The sequence below is a fragment of the Erpetoichthys calabaricus genome, chromosome 9 (genome assembly GCF_900747795.2).
Source record: "Erpetoichthys calabaricus chromosome 9, fErpCal1.3, whole genome shotgun sequence".
Lineage (NCBI taxonomy): Eukaryota > Metazoa > Chordata > Cladistia > Polypteriformes > Polypteridae > Erpetoichthys > Erpetoichthys calabaricus.
Genome location: NC_041402.2, coordinates 73,252,567 through 73,277,015, shown reverse-complemented (window position 1 = coordinate 73,277,015; position 24,449 = coordinate 73,252,567). Strand labels below are relative to the sequence as shown.

Here is a 24,449-nt window from a genome sequence, read left to right as displayed (position 1 = left end):
AAAATTATAAGTGCCTCAACATAAAATGGACTTGACTATCATCACAAAACAGTAAAAGTTACTCCCCCCGTCCTCTGTCGTTCTCTTTCTACCATATTCTGAACAGCAACTCTGCACATGCGCTCTACGTCACTGTGGCTTATCTCTAACACAGCTAATAATGATATGCAGGATACAATTAAATTGCCCTCTTCAAAAATGTGAAGTTCTGCTTTGATAAAAACCATAGTGTCATTTCAGAGTCATTGCCACTTGTACTCTGTGCAATGAAATAGATAACAGCATCTTTGAAAAAACAGCAGGAAGCCAGGGTTCTTGTCCAGTGGACAGAATCTCCCACCATGTTGGGGATGTGAAATCTAACATTACAAAGTAATTGGCAGAGGCGAGGGAAACAGCCTAAGATATGGCATACAGCCCGCTGTCTTTAAAGGTGGACCAATCGATTCAGCCGTTTTAGTGTGACTGGCGAACAAACAGCTAACACATTTTTTTAATATAGATGAGGCATCATGCTAATTGTTTTAAAATACTCAGATTTCCAGGTGTATTATTAAATCATCTTAACAGTTAAAAGCATTTAATGTAAATATAGCATTAGAAAAATACTTGCCTGCGTTGTCTGCGGTTTGCTTCTTCTAAGATGTATTCTGGCAACAAGTCCAAGGAGGTCTAATAGAAAATTAGAGTTAAGCATCTAATTTATTATTTCAAAATATTACTCTGCATCTTTGTTCAGCTCAGTCTCAAATGTCATTATGATTTAAAAACATTTTTTTTTTTGCTACATTTTCTTACCATATCTTTAACAACTAACTTGCAGCTGTAGCAGAGTAAACTCCAAAAGTCAGGAGTTGTGTTTCTTCTGTAAACAAAGAAAACACCACAACAACATGCATTTTAATAATTACAAGAAACTTAAAACAAGGCTACAGTTCAATGGCAAAATGTAAAAAATGGTGCTTTGTGATGGACTATGGAGCTTTACAGGGCAGACTTGATTCCCAGTGCCTTGTTTGTCTTGCCTGATGTGACCCGTAGTGAGGCGCTTACCACTCTGCCATATTACGTACGTACGGGCCTTTTAAGATAGATGTGCAGCACTAGCTGAACTTTGCCACACATTTTTCACATGTCCTGATACAATTACTGTGCCACACTTAAATATGATATCAATTTACATATAAAAAAGCTCCCCACCTCTCCCGGCTCTGGCAGCTACACCCACTGCTCTCCAAGGTCTCCATCTTGTTTTCTGCACAGCACTCTTCCATCGTAGAGCTGCTAACTTGGCCTCCCTCAGGCTTCTTACTTTGGGACAGTTCTTCTGAGATACTAATGGCACGGAATGCAGAGGCCTCATCTGGATGGCATATCAAACAGTACAAAAGGAAACAGGGAGATCGCTATATAGTCTTGACAATACAGGATCAACAAAGAGAATGATTTAATATCATCACTCTAGGAAAGCACCAAACCCCCTGTAACTAACACAAGTCAAAGTTTATTACTTGGTTTTTCACATACCACTTAAAACAGTCAAAGTGGTCTCTCCTCCTAATGTAACGCAACCTTCAGAGCCATCTGGGGCATTCAGCAGATCTAGCCATGGTAGACCAATTCCACCAAACTTAACCAGGCCAAACTTCTATCATCAGCACATTCCTTATTTTGACAATGTTTTTGTTTTCACATTGAATTGTTATTAATAGCTATGTGTACAGGAAAATGTTAAGTATAAAATGCACTCAAAAAGTGAAACACACTACAGAAATCACCATTAGTCCTATATGAGATGTACAACAGCTTCTGGTAAGGAACTGTATTAATGTAATTAAAAAGGGGCTTCCTAATAATTCACAGGTTAGTCACTGTGTCTCTGCTCTGGTAAAAGTACAGACAGATCTGTTGTGTTTTTAGTGGTACAGATGCTTGCACAGTTATCTATCCAGGCCTGATCAGAAAGCTGCCTTCTGTCAGTGACCTTATAGCTCCATATGATAAAGACAGAAGGGTGGCCATGAGGAAGACTGCCCGTAGCCCCCATAAGCTGCATCAACATCTCTGTTAGGCTTTCATTCATGTCTGCAGGAAAAAGCATCCTGCGGATAGTAAGAAAGTTCACCAGTTCTACCATCCCACATCTTCAGTTAAAAAGAAATGGACAACCATAATGACTAACCAACTCTCACTCTAGCCGTGCTTGTCATCATCATCAGCTATTGATGAACTATAAATCATAACTGTTATTTATTTAGCTTATGTTAGCCACTAAAGAGCCTCCACTGGCACTTCTTTCTTTTTTTTTGTACTTAATGAAGCACTGTAGTATAACTATATATAAACCGATGAGTCAAAAGATCACCTTACTTTAAACAATTTCCCTCAAGGTTCCTGTCTGATGGACATTTTTTATAATAAAATAACCACATAATCCAGTGAATGGGATACTGGGTTTAAATTGATGGCCTTCTCCAAACCTTACCTCTGAGTTCAATGCCTAACACACACGAGCACAAAAGACAGGTTTCAGTCCCCTTGTCATCAGCAGGTGTCTGCGAGTATCTAGGGTTGAGTTTCTCACTTGTTCTGCAAAGACAGTAAAGAAGAAATGTCAAACATCATAAAATAGTTTTTAAAAAATGTAACAATGACACTTGTCAATCTGTTGCTATTCAAAAGAGCGAGAGAAGCAACAATTTAGTAAAACATGATGTGCTGTTCCAATGCTCCCCACCAGATGGAGATATAGACTCAGAAATGGACATTTTAATGCTGCAGTCGGTAGCAGACCAGGAAACCACTGCCTAATACTGGGGCTTGTGGCCCTAAACTGAACAAAACAGCTGAAGAAAATGAAGGGATGGACAAAACATCCATCCATCCATCCATTTTCCAACCCACTGAATCCTAACCACAGGGTCACGGGAGTCTGCTGGAGCCAATCCCAGCCAACACAGGGTGCAAGGCAGGAACCAATCCCGGGCAGGGTGCCAGTCTAACATTTTTGTAAGAAATCTCTAAAGCTAATGGCGCACAAGATGAACATTCTTGTGTAAAGTTGCTCAACCTTCATTCTGAGTGAAGGGTCAACAGCCACACCTGTTTTGCATGGGCCACACAGAAGTAGTCAATGCTCCTCCAAATTGAGGTACATTTAAGCTACATAAAAATAACTATTGAAAATTTTAAGTAAGTGTGTGTTTGTATGGTGAGAATGGATGGAGATAAAGTCATTTAATTTCACTACCTTGGATAGGACATGATAATTGGCATTGTGCTGCTTGGTTTTGAAATAGAAAGAAATATTTTGAATTCACTCTTATTAAGCATTAAAAAAAATTAACAGAAACATGTAACCTCATCACCCATCTCACTGTCTACATATGAATTTAATAAGTCCACATAAGTGAAATGTCCTTTTCATATAATTCAAATAAAGAGCAAAACAAAGGCCTTAAATTACACACATTTATATCTCGTTCCTTCAAGTTGCCAAGCCTCTAGGCAGAGTGGGCACTCATTCGTCTTACTTTTTAATAACTGTCCCAAACATTTTATCTAGAAAATATCCAAATAACAGATGGTTAAGCTACATTTTTTTTAATTAACCAAGTGCTGTCCACCTCTTGTCAACTTGAGCCAGTTATGTCATGTCCCTGCTATTAATGTTTTAATATGATTTTGTAACCACAGCAAATTCTCATTTCAAGAAAATGGAAGCATGGTTACAAGAACAGAACTACAACAAGTGACAATATGCAAGGAGATGAGTGCACACAAACTAACCTGTAAATAGTGCTGACCGTGGAAGGAAAGTCTGCCTGGAGTTTGACAATAAAGCTCTCTGTCAAGTGTTGGATGCTGGCCTTTTCTGGTGCCTGGGAAAAAAAGTGGAAATGTGTCAAATTGCATTTACTTGTCCTGAATGTTGTGTCAGCCTAAAAGGAAATGTCAACGCTAGCAGCCAAAGAACTAAGACAGAGCAGCTAGGGCAAGATCAGGTAAGGCTACCGCCAACGTACTCATCTAGAGACGGTAACAAGCTCACCCATAAACCAAGAGACTCCACCAGTCGTGGTTTCCTTTAGATTCAAATGTGTTTCGTTCCAAAGTCATTTGAGCACACACGTTAATCTTCTCCATACACAATTAATTTCACTTTAAGCAATAAAAGCATATTATGAACAATTTACCATACTTACAAGTACTGTACATATTTAAATACAAGACTTTATATTATGTAAAACAATATTTATTAACACACGTCCAAACATTTACATGATGAAAGCGCTATATAAATGTAATAAATTATTATTATTTATTTATTTACTCGTTTACTTGACTGATGGGCCAATTCATCCTAACAGACAACCAGGCCAACAAAAGCTCCTCACTGAGTTTTTCCCACCAGGTGGCACAACCTGGTTGACTTTCAGAGCTCTTTGTCACGTTCCTCAGCCATCTTATTTAAATGATGGTACTCTGTGTTAATAGGAATGTTTACCATGCAGATGTCATTTGTTGAACCAGCGAGCCACTACATTTTTTTTGGAATATTTCTGTTTTCTCTCAGGAATCTGAACTGCCATTAAACAGCTTTTGTTGCAGTTTATCTATTTGCATTACTTATCATTTTTCACAGTGAATTTTGTTCATTTGTTTCATGACTTGTGGTAGCATATCAAGATGTTTGTTAGAGAAAGAAATGGCATTAAACTTTGGTGGCACTTTGTTTTGTAAATAACTTAAATAAGCAAAACAAGAAAAACATACCCCGTATAACCAGGTAGGCCCTCACAATAAAAACCTAACATTGTCCATCTTTGGAAATTTTGTATGGTGGTTATTGGCAATCAGCTATGATCCACTGCAGAAAAGAATGATGAACATGAGTATTCACCAAGGAGAACAAGCCTGTTTACCTCAGGTTTGCCAAAATGCAAAGTTCTGTGATAATGCTGTGCATGCAGATAACTCAACAGGACAAACATGGGCACTATTATGTCTGGAGAAGCTGACACTGCCCTTTGTAGAATGGATCTCATATTAATATATGTTAATACTCGTATCTGTGATGATTTTTTCCACAGCATTGTAGATTCTTCATTTTGACGGTATTTCAACACAGACCCATTTATAAGTTGTTTTCGTGGCAGTGGGAGAACCAGACTGCAAGGCCATTCCACTCCCCACCCTGCTCCCTTGCCGTGTATTCTGGAGACAAATGAAAATAAGCATTTTTCACAAACTGAAGAAATTCAGGAGGCTTTTTGAAATAAAGTAATAATGCCACCAAACCTGTTTAAATTTTCAGATTGCAAGAAAGGCATCACTGACACATTGATGAATCTTTCTTATTAAAGATACAGTGATCCCTCGCTATATCGCGCTTCGTCTTTCGCGGCTTCACTCCATCGCGGATTTTAAATGTAAGCATATGTGAATATATATCGCGGATTTTTCACTGCTTCGCGGATGTCTGCGGTCTACAGTACATGTGCTTCCTCAGTTGATTTGCCCATTTGAATTCAAACAAGGGACGCATTTGAATTCAAACAAGGGACGCTATTGGCGGATGGCTGAGAAGCTACCCAATCAGAGCACGCGGTTAAGTTCCTGTGTGCTGCTGATTGGCTCAGCAACGGAGTGCTGCATTAACCAGGAAGTCTAATCTCACTCATTCAGAATTAATGCACGTTACTGCTAATGCTTCAGGATTGCAGAAAAGGTAAAAGTTTTGGATATGTTGAAGGAAGGAAACAGCTACACCACTGCAGGACACAATTACAGCATCAATGAGTCCACGATTCTTTTTATTTAAAAAGGAGGAAAAGCATATAAGATCTATGGCCGCAGTGTCCTTTAATCAGGGCGCAAAACAAGTTGCAAGTGGACGTGATAAGGCAGTAGTCTGGATGGAATCTGCTTTAGGGATTTGGATTAAAGAGTGATGGAAGAAGAACAACGGCGGTACTAAACAGTCGCCTGAAGAGGCTCCTTTAGAAGAGCTGTAACGCTATCCTTTGTTGTGCAGTAAAATTAAACTCATCGTTATCGGACAAGTCGTCATGTCATTGCTGGTGAGTAACCATAATTAATTATTTACGTACAGTACTTATTACATGTACATAGTTTAGTGTCGCTGTACACACATTTTACTGTATACAATTTTTCTTGTATTGTACGTATTTATTGCTGGTGGCCTGTCTGTTGTAATGGCTGTAACGTATTGATATCGGAGACGCTCGATATCTTTAAAATAATATTTAGGTTTTTACTGTATGTAAACTGTGTTTACATACATAATTTCAATGAATCTTACCTAATATCTAAGAGAATACAAAGGGTTTATGCTGTATAACTGTGCGTGAAATGTTTATAATAGTGTGGGAGAGTTTATAAGGGCTTAAAATACAGTAATCCCTCGCTATATCGCGCTTCGCCTTTCGCGGCTTCACTCCATCGCGGATTTTATATGTAAGCATATTTAAATATATATCACGGATTTTTCGCTGCTTCGCGGGTTTCTGCGGACAATGGGTCTTTTAATTTCTGGTACATGCTTCCTCAGTTGGTTTGCCCAGTTGATTTCATACAAGGGACGCTATTGGCAGATGGCTGAGAAGCTACCCAGCTTACTTTTCTCTGTCTCTCTTGCGCGGACTTTCTCTGATCCTGACGTATGGGGATTGAGCAGGGGGGCTGTTCGCACACCTAGACGATACGGACGCTCGTCTAAAAATTCTGAAAGATTATCTTCACGTTGCTATCTTTTGTGCAGCTGCTTCCTGAAACGACATGCTGCACAGTGCTTCGCATACTTAAAAGCTCGAAGGGCACGTATTGATTTTTGATTGAAAAACAAACTCTGTCTCTCTCTCTGTCTGCTCCTGACGGAGGGGGTGTGAGCTGCCGCCTTCAACAGCTTTGTGCCGCGGTGCTTCGCATACTTAAAAGCCAAACAGCCCTATAGATTTGTTTGTTTTTCTCTCTATCTCTCTGACAGCCTGTGCTCCTGACACGCACTCTTTTGAAGAGGAAGATATGTTTGCATTCTTTTAATTGTGAGACGGAACTGTCATCTCTGTCTTCTCATGGAGCACAGTTTAAACTTTTGAAAAAGAGACAAATGTTTGTTTGCAGTGTTTGAATAACGTTCCTGTCTCTCTACAACCTCCTGTGTTTCTGCGCAAATCTGTGACCCAAGCATGACAATATAAAAATAACCATATAAACATATGGTTTCTACTTCGCGGATGGCTCTGGAACACAACCCCCGCGATGGAGGAGGGATTACTGTATATAAAAATAACCATATAAACATATGGTTTCTACTTCGCGGATTTTCTTATTTCGCGGGTGGCTCTGGAACGCAACCCCCGCGATGGAGGAGGGATTACTGTATTCTGTTCTTTACTTGTTTTAGATAAAACATGTACAATTATATTTGGAAAGTATTACAAATAGTCAAAGAGTTATGGGGAATAGATCAAAACTTCCAGGTTTAGAAAGCAGTTTCATGATTAGCAGAGGCAGTAAGAAAAAAATCAAAGAAATATAATAAAGGAGATGAATCTACAAAGGAGAGCTCCACTACTCACCATAACCTATAGATGTACGTTTTAAATGCTTTTAACAGATTTGTATTCAATCGCCTTTGTCGGATTCTTCCTTTCTCTAGGGCAGGGGTGTCGAACTCCAGTCCTGGAGGGCCACAGTGGCTGCAGGTTTTCATTCTAACCATCTTCTTAATTAGTAACCAGTTTTTGATGCTAATTAACTTCTTTAGCCTTAGTTTTAATTAGCTTGACTCAGCCCCCTTAGTTGTCTTTTTCCTTAATTAGCAGCCAGACAGTAATGAGACACAAAACAAGCCTCCACATGACCAGCTCACCTGTACCCATCCAACAAAATGTAAAAATAAAGAAAGGTAAAGGTTCTCAGTAAGGCTGATCTCTCGGGTCACCAAGAAAATAATAGAAGAGCAACAGTTTTGGAAATGTCTGCTGTGACAGAATGAGAGCAGCAACAAGCTATGGAATTGAATAATGGGTTTAATTAACAGCAACAACCAGCTTCTCATATTGGAATGAAATTGGAGTTTGAAGCCCCAATTTAGCTGGCCATTTGTTGGCTTGTTTCACATCTCATTTCTGTTTAGCTGTGATTTAATGAAGAAAAGAATCAATTCAGAAGACTTAATCATTAAAAACAAGGCTATTAAAATAGAGAGAAAAGAAGTTAATTAGCAGTTAAAACTGGACACTGATTAGGAAAAGGGTTAGAAAGAAAACCTGCAGCCACTGCGGCCCTCCAGGCCTGGAGTTCGACACCAGTGCTCTAGGGCATATCAATCTCATTTTTTTTTTTTTTTACTATAATTGTATACTAACCTAATCCAGTAGACATGTTTTATTATTGAAAGGTATGGATAAAACATAAAATGTAACATTTCGCCCATCCAAGCCAGCCTGCCTTACAAGAATAATTGGAAAATAAATTGTTATACAATTTATTAAACATCAGCGCTGCATACTGGAAAAGTGTCAATGACAAAAAGAAGTAAAACCCCAAATCCAGAGTGGCATAGACTTTGCAAAATAGGCTTTGGGTAAATGGATTTTGTTAAAATACAATTTGAACTTCAGTTATCTAAAGTGCAAATTAGCAGAATTACATTTGAGATTGTATAAAAGGTTTAGAATTTCATGCTCATTATTCACTCATGTTTGCATAATGTGCAAACTATTCAAAGAAAGGCACTGCCAGCGACAAGGTTATTTGCAAAAGGGATTAAATATCAAGCCTTTATGTCAATGCCTCTGTTTAATTAGTTTACTGGCATGAGGAGTGTCATCTTTACTTAGCACAGCTTGGTAGCATTGTAGAATTTTTTTTTTTTTTTTTTGAAACACTAAATTGTTTTTTTTCTGTCTACTAAACTATAGCAGTACAATAAATACCATGATCATAAACTGCCAAAGATATGCTGTGACACTCAATTTAAAATTAAACACAGTAATACTGCTCCACTCAGATTTAACTACTACTTGAAGCCTGTTAAAGTTTGTGTTCTTTGCTCAAAATAATTAAGGGTAAAAATTAGATAAAATTATTTTAAGAAAGAAAATCTTTACATAAAATGAAGCATGCCTGATCAAAATCAGGACTATCATTGGGGCAATTACTTTTGAAATGTGTCCCCTTAATAAAGTCTATCTGCAAAGAACTCACTGCTTAATTTATTAGTGGTTTCACTGTCATCAACAGCACTATGGTATGCAAGCTTGTTAATTTATCCTTTATTTAACCATAACCATTTAAAATCCTGACCCAAGAGTCACCCACAATAATCTGACGAATGTGAAAACTGTGACTTCTGCCATTTGCTTGTGGGCTGTAGGGTACGTGGATTACTTTTGTCTTTATGTTGCATTTTTAACTGATTTTATTTGTATGCGCTTCACCAAATCAAACTACATCCAAATGGTTTCTTTTTAGCAATAAAGTTAATTTTCAGGATTTACACTAGGAAATTGATTTCCCAAGAGTTTTTGCCTTTTTAGCAAATAAATCAAAATGCAGGTATTTGCAAGGTCCCAAAAGTTAGACAACTGAAACATCCAAGCCAGGGGTGGGCAGAGTCATTCCTGGAGGGCCTCAGTGGTTGCAGGTTTTTGTTCCAACCCAGTTGCTTAATAAGAAAAACTTATTGCTCAAGTAACACTTGTGCTTCACTTTAGTGGTCTCGCTAGCTACAATTCTGAACCTTTATTGCTTGTTTTAGTCTTAAACAGCTGTTCTCTTGGTTTTTAATGGCTTTTATTAGCAATAAGATTCAAATGACAAAAGAAAGCAGCTTTTCTCCATTTAGCTTGTTACCGTTTACACCCCTGTGTATTTATCATGCACTATTGGGTTTAATTAAATACTTGGAAGGAAAGTGAAGAGAAAAAAGTGAAAGACTGAGTATTACTCACCCATTTTAGCCTTCAAATCATTTGGATGATATCCTTACAAAGGGGAAGAACATCTAGGATATGAGAATGGCCTGATACAGCAGAGTTAAAGCACTAACAAACCATGAAATTAAATTTTTGGCAAGGATTGTTGTCTAATTAAGCAACTGGGTTGGAGCAAAAACCTGCAGCCTCTGCGGCCCCCCAGGATTGACTTTGCCCAACCCTGATCTAAGCAGACCAGTTTCATAGTTTATGTATTGGCTTAACACCTGATATTTAGGGAACTTGTGAGATACACGGTTTATTACTGTCACTTGTTAATACATTTTATTTATATATTTTATTTATTAAGAAAAAGTCAGTCCTATGTAGATTAATAGCAAATGTCTTCAAATTTAAATGTATTACACTATAAATAAAAAATGCAAAACAGCACAACCAAGACTAACTCTACACTCCTTTTCCTGTCTACTTACAATGTTTTGAAGCTTACAGACATGACTTGCTTTTCTCTGCAAAGCTCCAGTTAATCATGTCATAACAATGATGCATTACAAATATTGTACAAATTAGGAATTCAGAATATACGTTGCAATTAAAAGGCAGGGATGGGCTAGCATCCCGACCAAGATGCATACTGTTCCCTTATAATGGAAGGTCAGTGGGAGACTGCCTCCCGGTACTGTGTGTCCCCTCTGTACAGTGCATAGCAGAATCCTTCTAGCGTGTCTCCTATCTGGACAACCAAGGATGCATGGGAGTAGCAATTCTAACTGGCAGCCCTGTTGGGGTCCTTGGGTGCTGCTGGAGGGAAGCTCACCTGTCCTGAAGAGTATCCACCTGACCTGGAATTTCTTCCTGGATGCAATATTGTTGCACCAGAAGAACTCCCAGGTCCTTAGCCGGGTGAGTCAGAGCCAGGAGTGGAGTTGGGCTAGGTCATCTGGAGAGGAATAGAGGAAGAATGAGGAGAAGATAACTGCAGCATCCTGCACTGCTCTGTGTGCAGAGGAAGCCTGTTTGGAGGTATTTCTATTACATAAGACTCTCTTAAACACAGGACTTGTGTTGGTTGTGAAAGATCCGCCTGGACACAGACAGTCACTGAGGCTCACAATGTCTAAAATCACACACGTTGTGAGACTTGCCCGGACACCATCAGACAGACACCGCATCTTTATAAAATGCACGTTTATTTCTGCTCTCCAATACCAACACAACACAGTCCCGCACAACACACTGTGCTTCTAGCCCCAATCACCTTTGTCCTGGGCCGTTCTCTCACTGTCCCTGGGCCGCCTTTCCTCTCTCCACGAGAGTTTTGTCCTGCTCCCACTCCCGACTCCAGCTCACTGATTGGAGGGAGGCGGCCCCTTTTATTCTTGCCTGGATGAGCTCCAGGTGCTCTGCCTGACAACACTTCCTGGTGTGGCGGAAGTGACGGGAGAGCACCTGGAAGGATCGACGTCCATATTCCCGGGTGTGGTGGAAATGCACCTTTCCCGGGCTCTCCGAGACTCGGGCGCCTTCAGCCACCTTGCTCTCCTTCCGTTGCCCCCTCGTGGCCCGGAGGATGAACACGCCACCTCCCGGTCCTTCCAGGCGTCCCGGCTGGGTCTGTCCCCCAACCTCCTGCGACAACGTTTATTTCTCCCTTTTCCACACAGCACAAACACAGTGTAGAAATCAGCACAATACTCAGGCCTTCAGTCGCCTCCACTCCTTTCCTGCAAGCTCTGTCCACTGCCACCTGACTCCGGCTCCCCGAGAAGAGTGAGGCGACCTCTTTTATACAGCACCTGGAAGTGCTCCAGGTGCTTCCCAATTAACATCCAGCAGCACTTCCGTGTGTGGAGGAAGTGCTGCCTACGAGTTCAGCTCCTCTTCTGGCAGTACTTCTGGGTGTGGCGAAAGGGGAAAACACTGCCCCTCTCTCAGCGTCACGGTGGGGCAAGGTCCCCGGGCGTCTATCACATGGTGTACATGTGGTCTGGGGTTCAGAATGCTCCTATCTTCCACAACATGTAAGCCAGTAAGAATAACGTACAACTTCTTTAAAAATGCAGTAAAATAGGGGAAAAAATCTCATTTATTTGATGTACATGTTGTTTAGATTAAATAAAAAAAAACAAAAAAAAAAAACAAACAGCAGCATATGCAGCGGTGTTCAAATGATTGTTGCCCGAGGCTTTTAATTTATAGACAAGTTTTCTTGTGCAGAGCTTTTTAATTTGTACATTTAAAATATCACAAATCAGAATAGAACAAAGCTTTACGGTAGAACTAGGGGGGCCAAGTTCCCCTGGCACCTTTGGTGCCCAACCCAGTTGCCAGAATATTAGTAAAATCTGTAAATGTACAAAAGAAAAATTATTATTTATTGGAGTCAAAATCACGAAATTCTATAAATATGTAAAAGAAAAATTAATTATTATTTAAAAGAGTAAAAATCATTACTGATTGGAGTATACCTGTTAAACTGAGGTCCACTATGCTCGATGAGTATTTATAAGAGACTAAATAAACGATCCATTCATTTTAACTGACATTCTTATAGATACAACTTTTTTTTTTTAAAAATGACTCATTTAAATAAACAGGAAAAATTACATGAAAACTAAAGTGGTATGCAATGGGTCATCGTAACTCAACCTTCTTGATATTTTAGTTTATAATTTAAAAACAGAATAAGAATCTGAAAATCTAACATCACCTTAAAAACAATAAATTCTGAAAAGACCGATACCAAACATATATATGTAGGTTTTAAAATAAGCCAGATTTAAAGTGTGACACAAAACGTGACATAAAATCGTTGCACTTATAGGCTTAGGATTTTATATTATACTAGCCAACCCGCGGCGTACCATACGCCGCATAATCAGGCCACTTTTTTAAAGATTTTTAAGCACAGGGAGAAAATTAACATTTGAAAAATCGGTAATGTAATAAATCACCAAGAAAAGTAACATTGTAACAATGCACGGAACGAACCAACATACAATTGTCCATGACTGAAAACTGGCGGACTGCCATCGCGGCTTCTCCTCCTAGAGCGAGGGATGGGGGTGGACGGCGCTCGTGCGCGGAGGGTGGAACGGGAGGAGAGGGGAAGGACGCCCATTCCGCCCCCTCCGTCATGCTAGTCTGCAGTATGCACTGCCTGCTCATGTGCCCAACCCCAACTCGTCACCTGAGTCGTTTTCCTCTTTGCACAGTCCACATGCACCTGTGAGTCACATAGACTTTTCATTGTTCTTTGCGGTTTTGGCTGCTTTTCTATATATAATCCACCAAGTCACCCGACCATGGTAGTAGCGAGGGGAGGGGGGGTGTGTGTGTACAAAGGGCAGGGACATAATCAGTGTGAGCATATGACTCGCACTTACTGGGAATTCCCTGGTTTGCAGCATGAATGGGGTTCAACGGCTTACCCACGCCTCTCTGCGCCGGGTAGACACACGTTGATCCATTCAGTGTAGCGCTTGTGCAGTTACTTGATGCAGGAATCTGTATAACATTGAAAGAAGTGTTGTTTCCATGAAATACATTTGAAGCGGTGGCCATGGAAGGCAAATGAACAGTCAACGCGGCTTACAGCTGGATTGACGCCGTGTTTTGTGTCACCCAACCATTGTAGTAGCGCAAAAACCTCAAGTAAACTTTTTTCACGTTGTCATTATGGGGCGTTGTGTGTAGAATTCTGAGGGAAATAATGAATTTAATCCATTTTGGAATAAGGCTGTAACATAAGAAAATGTGGAAAAAGTGATACGCTGTGAATAGTTTCCGGATGAACTGTATACCGATGTACCACAGTGTATAAAAAGTAGATATAGCATATCTTTGTTGCATATTGTCCCCTGAGCAATAAGCTTCAATTCTGAAATAAATGTATGTCTCCTGCATAACTGCAGCATGGACTATTTACCCCTTTTATTGTGGACTGGGAGGTCCTAGGAATATTCAGAGTTTTAAACTAAGTTCTTAGCTTTGGAATTTTCTTCATCCTGAAGATTTGCTCTGCATTGGTAGGACAGTCTTATCTTGTCTTTTTATTTCTGGTATTATAGCACCAGAAATGGCTCATAATATCTTCTCAATACCTTGTCACTTCTGATCTTTGCCTCTGTATAACAAGAGCCAACTTGGTCTGCTTCCAAAACACAAAGGATAAAGAAAGGAACACCAATAAAGATGATGCATTGACAGAGGCAGTTATGTATTGAGCAAGTTAAGCTTTCATTTATTTACAAAAAGCCTTGCAGTTCAACAAGAGCTTATGACACTTTGGAACAAGACAGCATTTGACTGATCAGGACTACCCAAAAAAGACATCAATCAATTGCAACTAGTGCAGAATGCAGCTGCTAGAATCCTAACTAGGAAAAGAAAATCTGAGCACATTTCTCCAGTTTTGATGTCACTACACTGGTTACCTGTGTCATTCAGAATTGACTTTAAAATACTGCTTATGGTTTACAAAGCCTTAAATAATCTTGCTCCATCTTATATATCGGAATGTCTGACACCTTACACTCCAAATCGTAACCTTAGATCTTCAAATGAGTGTCTGCTTAGAATTCCAAGAGCTAAACTTAAAAGAAGTGGTGAGGTGGCCTCCTGCTGGAAAATCTGGAATAGTTTACCAATAGAAATTTGCCAGGCTAAAACAGTGGAGCACTTTAAAAACACATTACTTTAACATGGCTTTCTCATAGGTTCGTTTTAGTTTAATCCTGATGCTCTGTATATTCAATTAATTATCATTATTATTCATGGTGGCTCCAAAATCCGTACTAACCCCTACTCTCTCTTCTGTTCTTTTTCCGGTTTTCTGTGGTGGCGACATGCGTCACCACCACTTAATCAAAGCTGCATGATGTCGCTACATTGATGGATTAAAGACCAGAACTCCACGTGACCATCATCATCAAGTCCTTCCATGAGAACTCTGAATACAATGAGGACTGATTAAGGTCATTTATGTTAGATAGAATGCCTAGAGGGGGCTGGGTGGTCTTATAGCCTGGAACCCCTGCAGATTTTATTCTTTCTCCACTGGATTTTTTTTTTGTTTTTTCTGTCCTCCCTGGCCATCGGACCTTACTTTTATTCTATGTTAATTAGTGTTCTCTTATTTTAATTCTTACTTTTCTTTTTTTCTCTCTTTCTTCATCAAGTAAAGCACTTTGGGCTACAATATTTGTATGAAAATGTGCTATATAAATAAAAGTTGTTGTTGTTGATGTGAAGACAATATAAGAGGCACAGTAAGCAGAAGGCAAAAGGATTCCTTTACTTGAATCTAAAAATGTACTTTTAAAGCTTAAGTAACAGCGTGTATGATATTCAATTTTCACAAATCTAATAGGTACTATTACAGTCAAGCCAGATCAGGTTGAGGAGCATGCACTGGTACAGCGTGTTGCCACACCCATATGACGAAACAGCAATCCTGGTTGGCAATCACCCAGGCAGACACGCGGTCCAGTCCCACCCTCTGGAAACGACCATCAATCTGCTGCAGCCAGGTGTTAGGTGGGCGTTCCCTTGGCCTGGTCCAGTCACTCAGGTCCTCAACAATGAGGATCCTACAAGCCGGATCACCCTTGGGGAATCACACCACATAGCTGCAGTGCTGTAACTGACGCTCCCTCACAATGCAGGCAATGTGCCTGATTCGGGAGTCCATGAGCAACTGCTCATACGACACAAAGTCAAACCAGTGGTACCCAAGAATTCTCCGAAAAGACTCAGCACCGAAGCTGTCCAGTCTTCGTCTCAGGTCACTGGATAGTATCCATGTCTCACAACCATATAGCAAAACAAGTAGTACCAGGACTCTATAAACTTGGACTTCCGTCCTTTTGCATGAACCCCCCAGCCTCTCCCAATTCGTCTACTTACTTCATAGGAAGAGTCACCAGAGACATGAATGTCGCTGCTGAGGTAAACAAACCTCTCCACAAGGTTGACACACTCTCCACAGACAGGCTCACTACTGATGGCTGTGGCCAAGAGGTCATTAAAAGCCTAGATCTTGTTTTTTTGCCCAGGACATTCGCAAGCCCAGACACTCTGACTCCTCACTCAGTCTCTCGAGAGTCCCATGACCCTGCCCAACACCCAGTCCATGCAAGCATCGAACAGAATAGGAGCAAGAACTCGCTCCTGATGAACCCTAGAATCAACTGGGAAAAATGCAGAGGTTCTGCCTCCACTCTGCATAACACTAAAACTACCAGTGTACAGGCCAGCCATGATATCCAGCAACTTTGAGGAGGATCCTGCAAAGACTCAGGATGTCCCACAGGGCGGCGCGATCAACTAAGTCGAACATTTACAAAAAACAAAAAAGGCTGTAAATGAACTCTGCCGATATTCGAGTCTGCGCTCGATGAGAACCCTCTGTGCCAGGATGCAGTCGATGGTAGACTTCTTAGGCGTAAAACCAGACTGCTCTGGTCACTAGTAGGTGAGCATGTGATCACAGATCCTATTGAGGAAGACCCGAGCAAGGACCTTACCCCAGCACAGAGAGTAGTGTTATCCCCCTGTAGTTGCCACAATCCAGGCGATCACCTTTCCCTTTCCAGATAGGGACGACAAGTCCCATTTTCCAGTTAGTTAAATGGAAGCAAAGATTGCTTGCAATGCTAGGAGGACAGCCTTACTACCAGCCTGGAGAAGTTCACCCCAGATACCATAGATCCCTGAGCGTTCCCTACCCTCAGCTGGTTCACCACCTCTGCAATCTCAGTGAGATTGTGTGGTTCACAGTAAATTGGAAGACCAGCCTCAAGAACCGTGGACCCAGAGATAGACAACATCCTAGCCGGAGGATCAGCTTTAAACAACTGCTCTAAGCAGCCAGCCCAGAGGGTTATAAGTGCAGTGTCATCCATAAGCACTGTTCCATCAACTGCCCTGATAGCGACTTTGTTACAACGCTGAATTTTAAAATAGGAGAATTATTTTTGTCTTAAGCAAATTATCAAAACATTTATCTTACCTGAACTTTAGTTTCATTATACATTAAACATATTTAACAATTAATAATGAGCTTTCAAAGCAAAACCTTTTAATAATCTAATAATCAAGTGTGATAGCAAATCATTAACACTTCTTCCTAGGGATAGAGAAAAAAAAAAATGATTCAACTGAATCATATTTGTTTATCATGCAGTAACAACCCACTTGCTGTAACATTCCTATGGCGTTCAGGCCTGCACTGTTGTTTGACTATTACAAATAACAGTGCTGCTAGAAAGTTTATGAAACTTTCAGAATTTTCTACATTTCTGCATAATATAGCCTAAAATATGATCACATTTTTACATTATGTCATAAAACTAGATAAAAAAACAATTAAATCAAACAAACACACTATACTTTACTGAGGACAAATAATCTAATGTTACATATTTCTATGTGAAAGAGTATGTGACCCTGTAGTTATTATCTGTTTATCTGAGAAATGAGAGTCAGGTGTTACAATCATTGGGATGACAATCAGGTGCGAGTGTCCTCACTATCAAAGTCTCATCTTCAGCACACAGGGTTGTTGAGGTGTCCCATGCCTCAATCAAAGGTTTCTGAGGACCTCAGAAAAAAAGTTGTTGATGATCACCAGGTTGGAAAAAGGTAATTATAAAATTTCTAAAGATTCTGTACTTCACCTGTTCACTGTTAGGCAAATTGTATACAAATAGAATAAATTAGCCTCCCAGGAGTGGTCAACCAACATGATCACTTCAAGAACAAGGTGTGCAATATTTCATGAGATCTAATTAAAAGGGTAATGTCTAAGGAGCTAAAAGCCTCTCTTGTATTGACTAATGTCACTGTTGATAGGTCCATCAAGAAAGCACAGAACAACAATGGTGTACATAGCAGGGTTACAAGGAGAAAGCCACTGCTCTCCAAAAAGAACAATGCTGCCCACCTAAAGTTTATTAAAGATTGTGTGAATAAACCAGAAGGTTACTAGAAGAATGATCTGTGCATGGAGGAATTCTAAATAGAACTTTTTAGCTTAAATGAAAAGCTTTGTGATTAACAAAAAGCAAACACTATCCAGCATAAGAACCTTCTCCATCTATGAAACAAAGTGGTTAGTGGCTATGGCATAGTGTGGGCATGCTTTGCTGCCTCTGGACCAGAATAGTTTAACAGCATTTATGGAACTATGAATTCTGAATTGTACCAGCAAATTCTACAGAAACATGTCAGGGTATCTTTCTGTGCACTGAAGCTCAACACACAACTCATGTTTAAAGAAGAACAAATCTTCCATGTCTGCGGTGGGTTCGCACCCTGCCCAGGATTGGTTCCTGCCTTGTGCCCTGTGTTGGCTGGGATTGGCTCCGGCAGACCCCCGTGACTCTGTGTTCGGATTCAGCGGGTTGGAAAATGGATGGATGGAAATCTTCCATGTTTTTGAATGGCTGAATCAAATTCCTAAACTTTGTATAAATGGTGGTAAAGGACCTCAAGCAGGCAGCTAATTTAAATACATTCACCAACATCCCTAAGTTGATGCAGTTCTGCAAGGAGGAATGGGCTAAAATTCTTCCAAGCTGATATGCTGGGCTGATTAACAGAAAACCAGAAACATTTAGTTGAGATTATTGCTGCACAAGGTGGGGTCATGCCAGTTACTGAAAGCAAACATTCACATACTTTTTTTTTTATATAAACTCAAATATGTATAATTTTTCTCAATAAAGTATAATGCCTTTGTGTCATTTGTTTGAGTTCTCTTTATCCAGTAAAAAATCTAATCACATTTTAGATCCTATTTTTGCACAAACAGAAAAAATTCTAAAGGTTTCATACACTTTCTAGCACCACTGTATGACATTTTATTTTACAAATATTTTTTTGGACATTCTATGGAATATTTAAGATCATATTTATGCTGTAGGCCCTATTTTCATCTTAAATTGAAGCCACTGAAAGAAGGCCTGACATTCATTTGCAGAATACATTATCACCATTCAAAATTCATGGTTCTCTTAACAGTGGTGAAATGTCTATACAGGCTCCAGGAAAGAAACTCACCATCCAAAATGCAAAACTTTCACTTGTTTTTTTGTTAGCAGACAGGGTTAGATTAAATAGTGTTTTTGTGAAGAGCAAATGTATCCTGGCTCCTTCTTCTACATATGTAATTGAGCTTGCATCAAACTGCTAAGATTTATTTACTTACTTACTTACTAATCATTTACATATGTATTTATTTAAAGAGCTTCTTTCAAAAGCCAAATTTACCCCTGGAGACAAATGAAGTTCTATCTATATGAAAGTGAATAGCTGTATCACAAGAGCTCTGGAAACCTCCTACTGAAACCATAGTGTTGAACTGAAAATTTTGTGTGAGTTTTCTTTTTCTCTATAGGATAACTTTGAACAAAGTTCATATGTAGGTTAACCTACATTTGTCCAATATCTTCTCAATTCTATACTAATTGTCTCAAAGCAGACCGATCAATTCTGACACATTTTCCTATAGTTTTATACCTTCAGTAACTTAGGAAATGAATCCCATGGTTTACTTACTTATGCGCAAGAAAGGTTTCTTATTTAGCGGCTGCTTTCATAGTAGTTAATTCCTAAGTATGCTACATTTATAGAACTAAAATAGGAGTTCATAAGCATTCAGGCAGCCTGACAGATATGTCTGGCTAACACAGATGCACAATACAGCTGTTAAAAAAACAGTAAATGCACTCATGTATATGCATACATATGAGGTATAAGGGTAACTATTTTCCTTTCAACAAAAGAAGACCAATACATTTACAATGTATACCATTACTATATTATTTCTTTGAATCTGTAAGTATGATTTATACTTTGAAATGTCATCGATTAATATGATGCCACTTGATTTCTGTTATTCTAACAACAAATGGTGGCTATAATAGTTAATTGACATGTAATTTTTTAACACAAGATCCATGGATGAACAACATTTGTTTTGATAGTTTTTGTGAATAATACAGCTAAAAGAGAATACACTAGATGAATTGGACAAACAGTAGATATCATCTAAAGGGAATAATAAAAGTAATGTTATGTTGATAACGGTGCACCACTGGGATGATTGTGTTTAAATTTTAAAGTAAAACAGCAACCACAATTTTAATTTTTTACAGTTTCCTATCTTTATATTCAAAAGATTGTCGAACAGAAAGTACAAGTAAATAACTAAACTGGGTTTGTGTATTTTAATCTCATACTTTTGTATTTGTTTCGTGATTAATTAACGTTCCAAGTAGAACTGGACGATTTTGGTCATCCACTGTCACCAATATAACACTCTGTTGCTCTGTATCACCTATCCCATAAACAATTCTTTCAATCTCAAGATGCTCCCTATAGCGGTCTTGATAGTGCTGACTTGGCCAAGAACTGAACCATAAAGTAAATAGTTTTTGTAATTCTAGCAAAATGTCTGCTAGAACCTGTTATTTTACTGCAAGTTACGCTATTCTGAAGTGGGTCAATATTTATGATTTCAAAATCACAACTGATAAGACAATCTTAGCTTCTGAGAAACAAGAGCTTTGGAAGAATATTTATTTTAAAAGATAGTAATACTTCCATCTCAATTGAAATGAAGAGATGACAACCTATTCCTATCTTGTTTTTTGTTTTTAAACATATTGCAGAAATTTAAGTAAATCTTTTGATCTGCAAGACATTTCACTTAAAAGGTATTCTCTGATTAAAGTTAAGTTTGAACTTGGAGGTCTCAGTAGATTTAATACTAGATGAATGAAAAGTACTTGGCAATACAAAGTATTGATCCAAGATACAGAGCATCACATCTTCACCACAATAAGATACATTTTGCTTGTTTCTTCACCTTATGGTATTCTTCAATTTGACTGTTTCTATTATAATAAAAAAATCCTGGTACGAGAGGTACTTTTTATCCTGCGACGAGACATGGCTTTTAAAAGAGAGATACTTTCACGTCCCGCGAGATGAGACTTTGTGCCAAGAGATTTAACCACACCCGGGGCCAGAAATAAAAGAAAGAGTAGAAGACAAAATAGAACGTCGTAAAGAATTCAAAAATGCTGGCGTGATGCACATGCAGAGCAGGTTAGAGATAATGAAAGTACTAAAATTCGGAAATCTCAAAAAAATGATAGTAAAGATCGCATTAGCGCAAACAAACAGAAATTATTACTCGGTGAAATAATAGAACAGCAAAAAGAGATTGGAGAAATTGTTCAGATTTAAACTTTAAGTCGGAGACTTGTAGATCGTCTAATTCGTGTTGCCATCAGGGGAAAGTAGTGTTTCTTCCCAATGAAGAGACATATCCGCGAGAATTAAAAGATTTGTTGTTTGTTGAAAGTGAAACCCACATACGCGAGCAGCACAGGCCAGGGAGGTTGGCAAGCCAAGCAAGAAGCACCTTAGTGTTAAAAAAAAAAAAAAAAAAAAAAACAACTAGATGTTCAACTACAACTGCAAAACGTTCATATTGTTTGCATGAACATATGCTTCTAGGCAAAGTTGTAGTAATTTGTTCCAAGCAAATTACTATAACTTTGCAGCAGGTGGATAGATTAAAACAAATGTTATCACAGTAACAAAAATCAGGCTTTTCCCCACCAGGTTTCAGGTAAAATGAGCACAAAAACAGAAAGTAAAGAACACATAAGGTAAAGTGATATGTATTTATTACAGTAACGTTCTGTATTTTAATACATTCTTATCTTTAATGGCACCAAAGACTGATGATACTTTGAAAGTTGCTGACCCTTTGGGCACGGATAAATCATAACCACAGCTCAGTGTTTGTCATCCTTTATATGACTTCACCATAAATCAGTCCTTGTTGAATGCCAAGCAGTTCCGATCGGATGTCCTCATATCAACTGCAGCTCCCTTTCTAAAACCATCTTATGTTTATATCACTTAGTAAAGATGCACATTCCTGTGGAATTTATTAGTTCCAACACCTTTTAGTGTTGAACTCCATTCTTTATATCATAATGTGCTAATAATGCAGCCATTTAGTGTAACATAAATACTGAGTAAAGATTTTTTTTGTCTATGGTTATTTTTTTATTACTTTTACAGCTAACTTACCTATAGCAGCAGGAGATGTGATCTTTTCTATGAGCAGCAAGCACATGCACCTTCACCCATGTTAGATTAACTTTCATTGGTCATCCAAGCAGATATCGGATGAGTAAAAGAGCAAAATATACACAATATATATTTTGATGCCACCTTTCTCATGGTAAAACTAAAATTGTAAACTAATTCGTAGCTGAAGTGGCACAAAATGGTTCTCCGTTTTAACTTAAATGAGTTTGCCAAATGCTCTTTAATAGTGATATTGAAGTTTCAAACTTGTATAGTATGCTTTGTTTGAGATATTTCAACATTGAATTGTCTCAACAAATTTCGTTGAAGAATAAGTGTGTACCAAAATTCAACAAAATTGTTCCACGGGAGGCTGAGATGTTTCATGCAGAGAGACAAACAAGCATGCAAACACACCTAAAAACTGCTTACCTTTGTATTCAGGCCTGCAGTAAAAACAGATGGAACCCCAAATAGCTTGTTATAAAATGCAATTTCTTTTGCGGAGTACTCTCTCATTGGACGGATTATGGTAATATCACCATGGCGAGGATCAGAGAATCCCTATTTCAATAATAATTTAAAATGTTAAATATAACAGTAGTACCTACAGCATTTCACATTTATACTTGGATATAATGAATTCACAACAGAAATTGGACACATGATTCACTCTGGGAGAAGACATGGGCAGCGTGGCTTATGAAATAAGGGAAAAAATAGTTAAAATTGGCTTTACATCAAAAGTTGATATGTTAATATTTTTACAAATGAAGTACATCTCTTTTACATCTTTTGCAACTAATTGTAAAGTGTGACTTGATGGCTAAAATACTATAAACAAAAAAAAGTTACTGGATTATTCTGTAATTTTCACTTTTCTATACTGATAGTACCAATCTGTTAAAATATGTATGCAGAGTTGTTCGTGCTTGTTATGATGTTAAAAAAAAAAACAAAAAAACAACAAAGTTCACATCACATTGCACAGGTGTACCCCTTCAATGTATAGCCACACCATTCAGGTTTGTTTAACTTTGCACCCACTATTGCACTGACAGACTATGTTTTCATGTTACCCTGCCACTGTAAAAGCAGGATTGAATAATGAATGAATTTATAACATGCAATTCAGGTAATAGTCATTTTTATAAATTGTGAATAGCATATGTTCTTATTAAACAAGCTTAATATAAAGTATACAGTAAACAGTATATTGTTTAATAAAACTCTTGGCATGCATGCTATTTTTAAAATCATATTTCAAATGTACTTTACCTTCGACAATTGTTTGAAAACCATAAAAGACTGGAACTTACTGTGTCCATTGCAAGAAAAGCTCCTCTTCCAAGACAGATATTGGCTAACAACTTCACTGCTAAACGAGTACAGCTGTCTCCCATCATCACCTTAGAATAACCTTTGATTCTCGCAGTGTACAGAATCAAGTGTTTCCTGTATGTCAAAAGAAAATGCTATTATTAAAAGATCAGGAAACTTATTTAGTCTTGCCTACTTCGTTTACTAAATTTTTTTCACCATTTTACAATTATCTACAAGAGAAGCAATTGCTTTCAAAAAGTGTTAAATCATATATGGGCTCAACATTTACTACAAATATATACATTTTTTAATGATGGTACAGATGTGCATTTGTCGTGGGGAGAAATAACATCTGTTTTTACATAATAAGATACTTAACCAGATGTAGACTAACAGCTTCTACAATTTTTGTTTTTTGGTTGTTTCAATGAAAAAGATTTTTTATATACCTGAGTGTCTGAAGCATCTCTTCTTTTGCTGTTAGAGTTTTCATAGATGCAAACAGTTTTTCTACTGCTTCTGTCTGCTCAGGAGAAAATGGAAACTTGCCCCTGAATGCAGAGATTGATGTCTCATTTGCATGAGCATGTGTGCTTAGGAGTGAAGCATGGGTATGATCCTCTGTTAGAGTGGTTTCCTGAGCTACTGTCTCATGACAGAGATTCTTCTTGACTGAAGTGTGACAGCTTTGCATGAACCCAGCTACAGCGTCTTTGTAAAGGTCATCCTTTTCAGTAGGAAGGGAAAAAATTGATTGCAGAACTGAGCTAGGAAGGCTGAAAACCTGAGATTCAAAAGCACATTGTTTCTAATCAGCATCTGAAAAAAAATCTATGAACTTTTCAGTAAATCTTTAGATAACTGTTATATTCTCCAATAATAAACCTATACTTACCTTTACAATGGATGAAGTTATGCACTGCAAAAAGATCAACTAATGAAAATTGATTTGTAGTGATCCAAAAAAGTATTATATGTTGTCTACTATTGGCTAATTAAAGCTGTGATTAGGTGTGACGAATCATTACCAATTACAGTAATCCC

At 38.4% G+C, this 24,449-nt stretch overlaps 1 protein-coding gene across 1 annotated transcript in view; it reads right to left on the bottom strand.

The window, feature by feature from the left end:
- The window catches only part of ctu2 (cytosolic thiouridylase subunit 2 homolog (S. pombe)), a 46,109-nt gene that overhangs the window by 1,407 nt on the left and 20,253 nt on the right, over window positions 1-24,449 (bottom strand). Inside the window, exons 7-14 of the mRNA XM_028809741.2 lie at window positions 23,855-24,189; window positions 23,402-23,537; window positions 22,515-22,646; window positions 3,790-3,881; window positions 2,486-2,589; window positions 1,201-1,363; window positions 799-865; window positions 614-672 (exon numbers count right to left, since the gene is read on the bottom strand). Of these exons, the coding sequence (XP_028665574.2) occupies window positions 614-672; window positions 799-865; window positions 1,201-1,363; window positions 2,486-2,589; window positions 3,790-3,881; window positions 22,515-22,646; window positions 23,402-23,537; window positions 23,855-24,189 (1,088 nt within the window). The remainder of the gene's footprint in view (window positions 1-613; window positions 673-798; window positions 866-1,200; window positions 1,364-2,485; window positions 2,590-3,789; window positions 3,882-22,514; window positions 22,647-23,401; window positions 23,538-23,854; window positions 24,190-24,449) is intronic.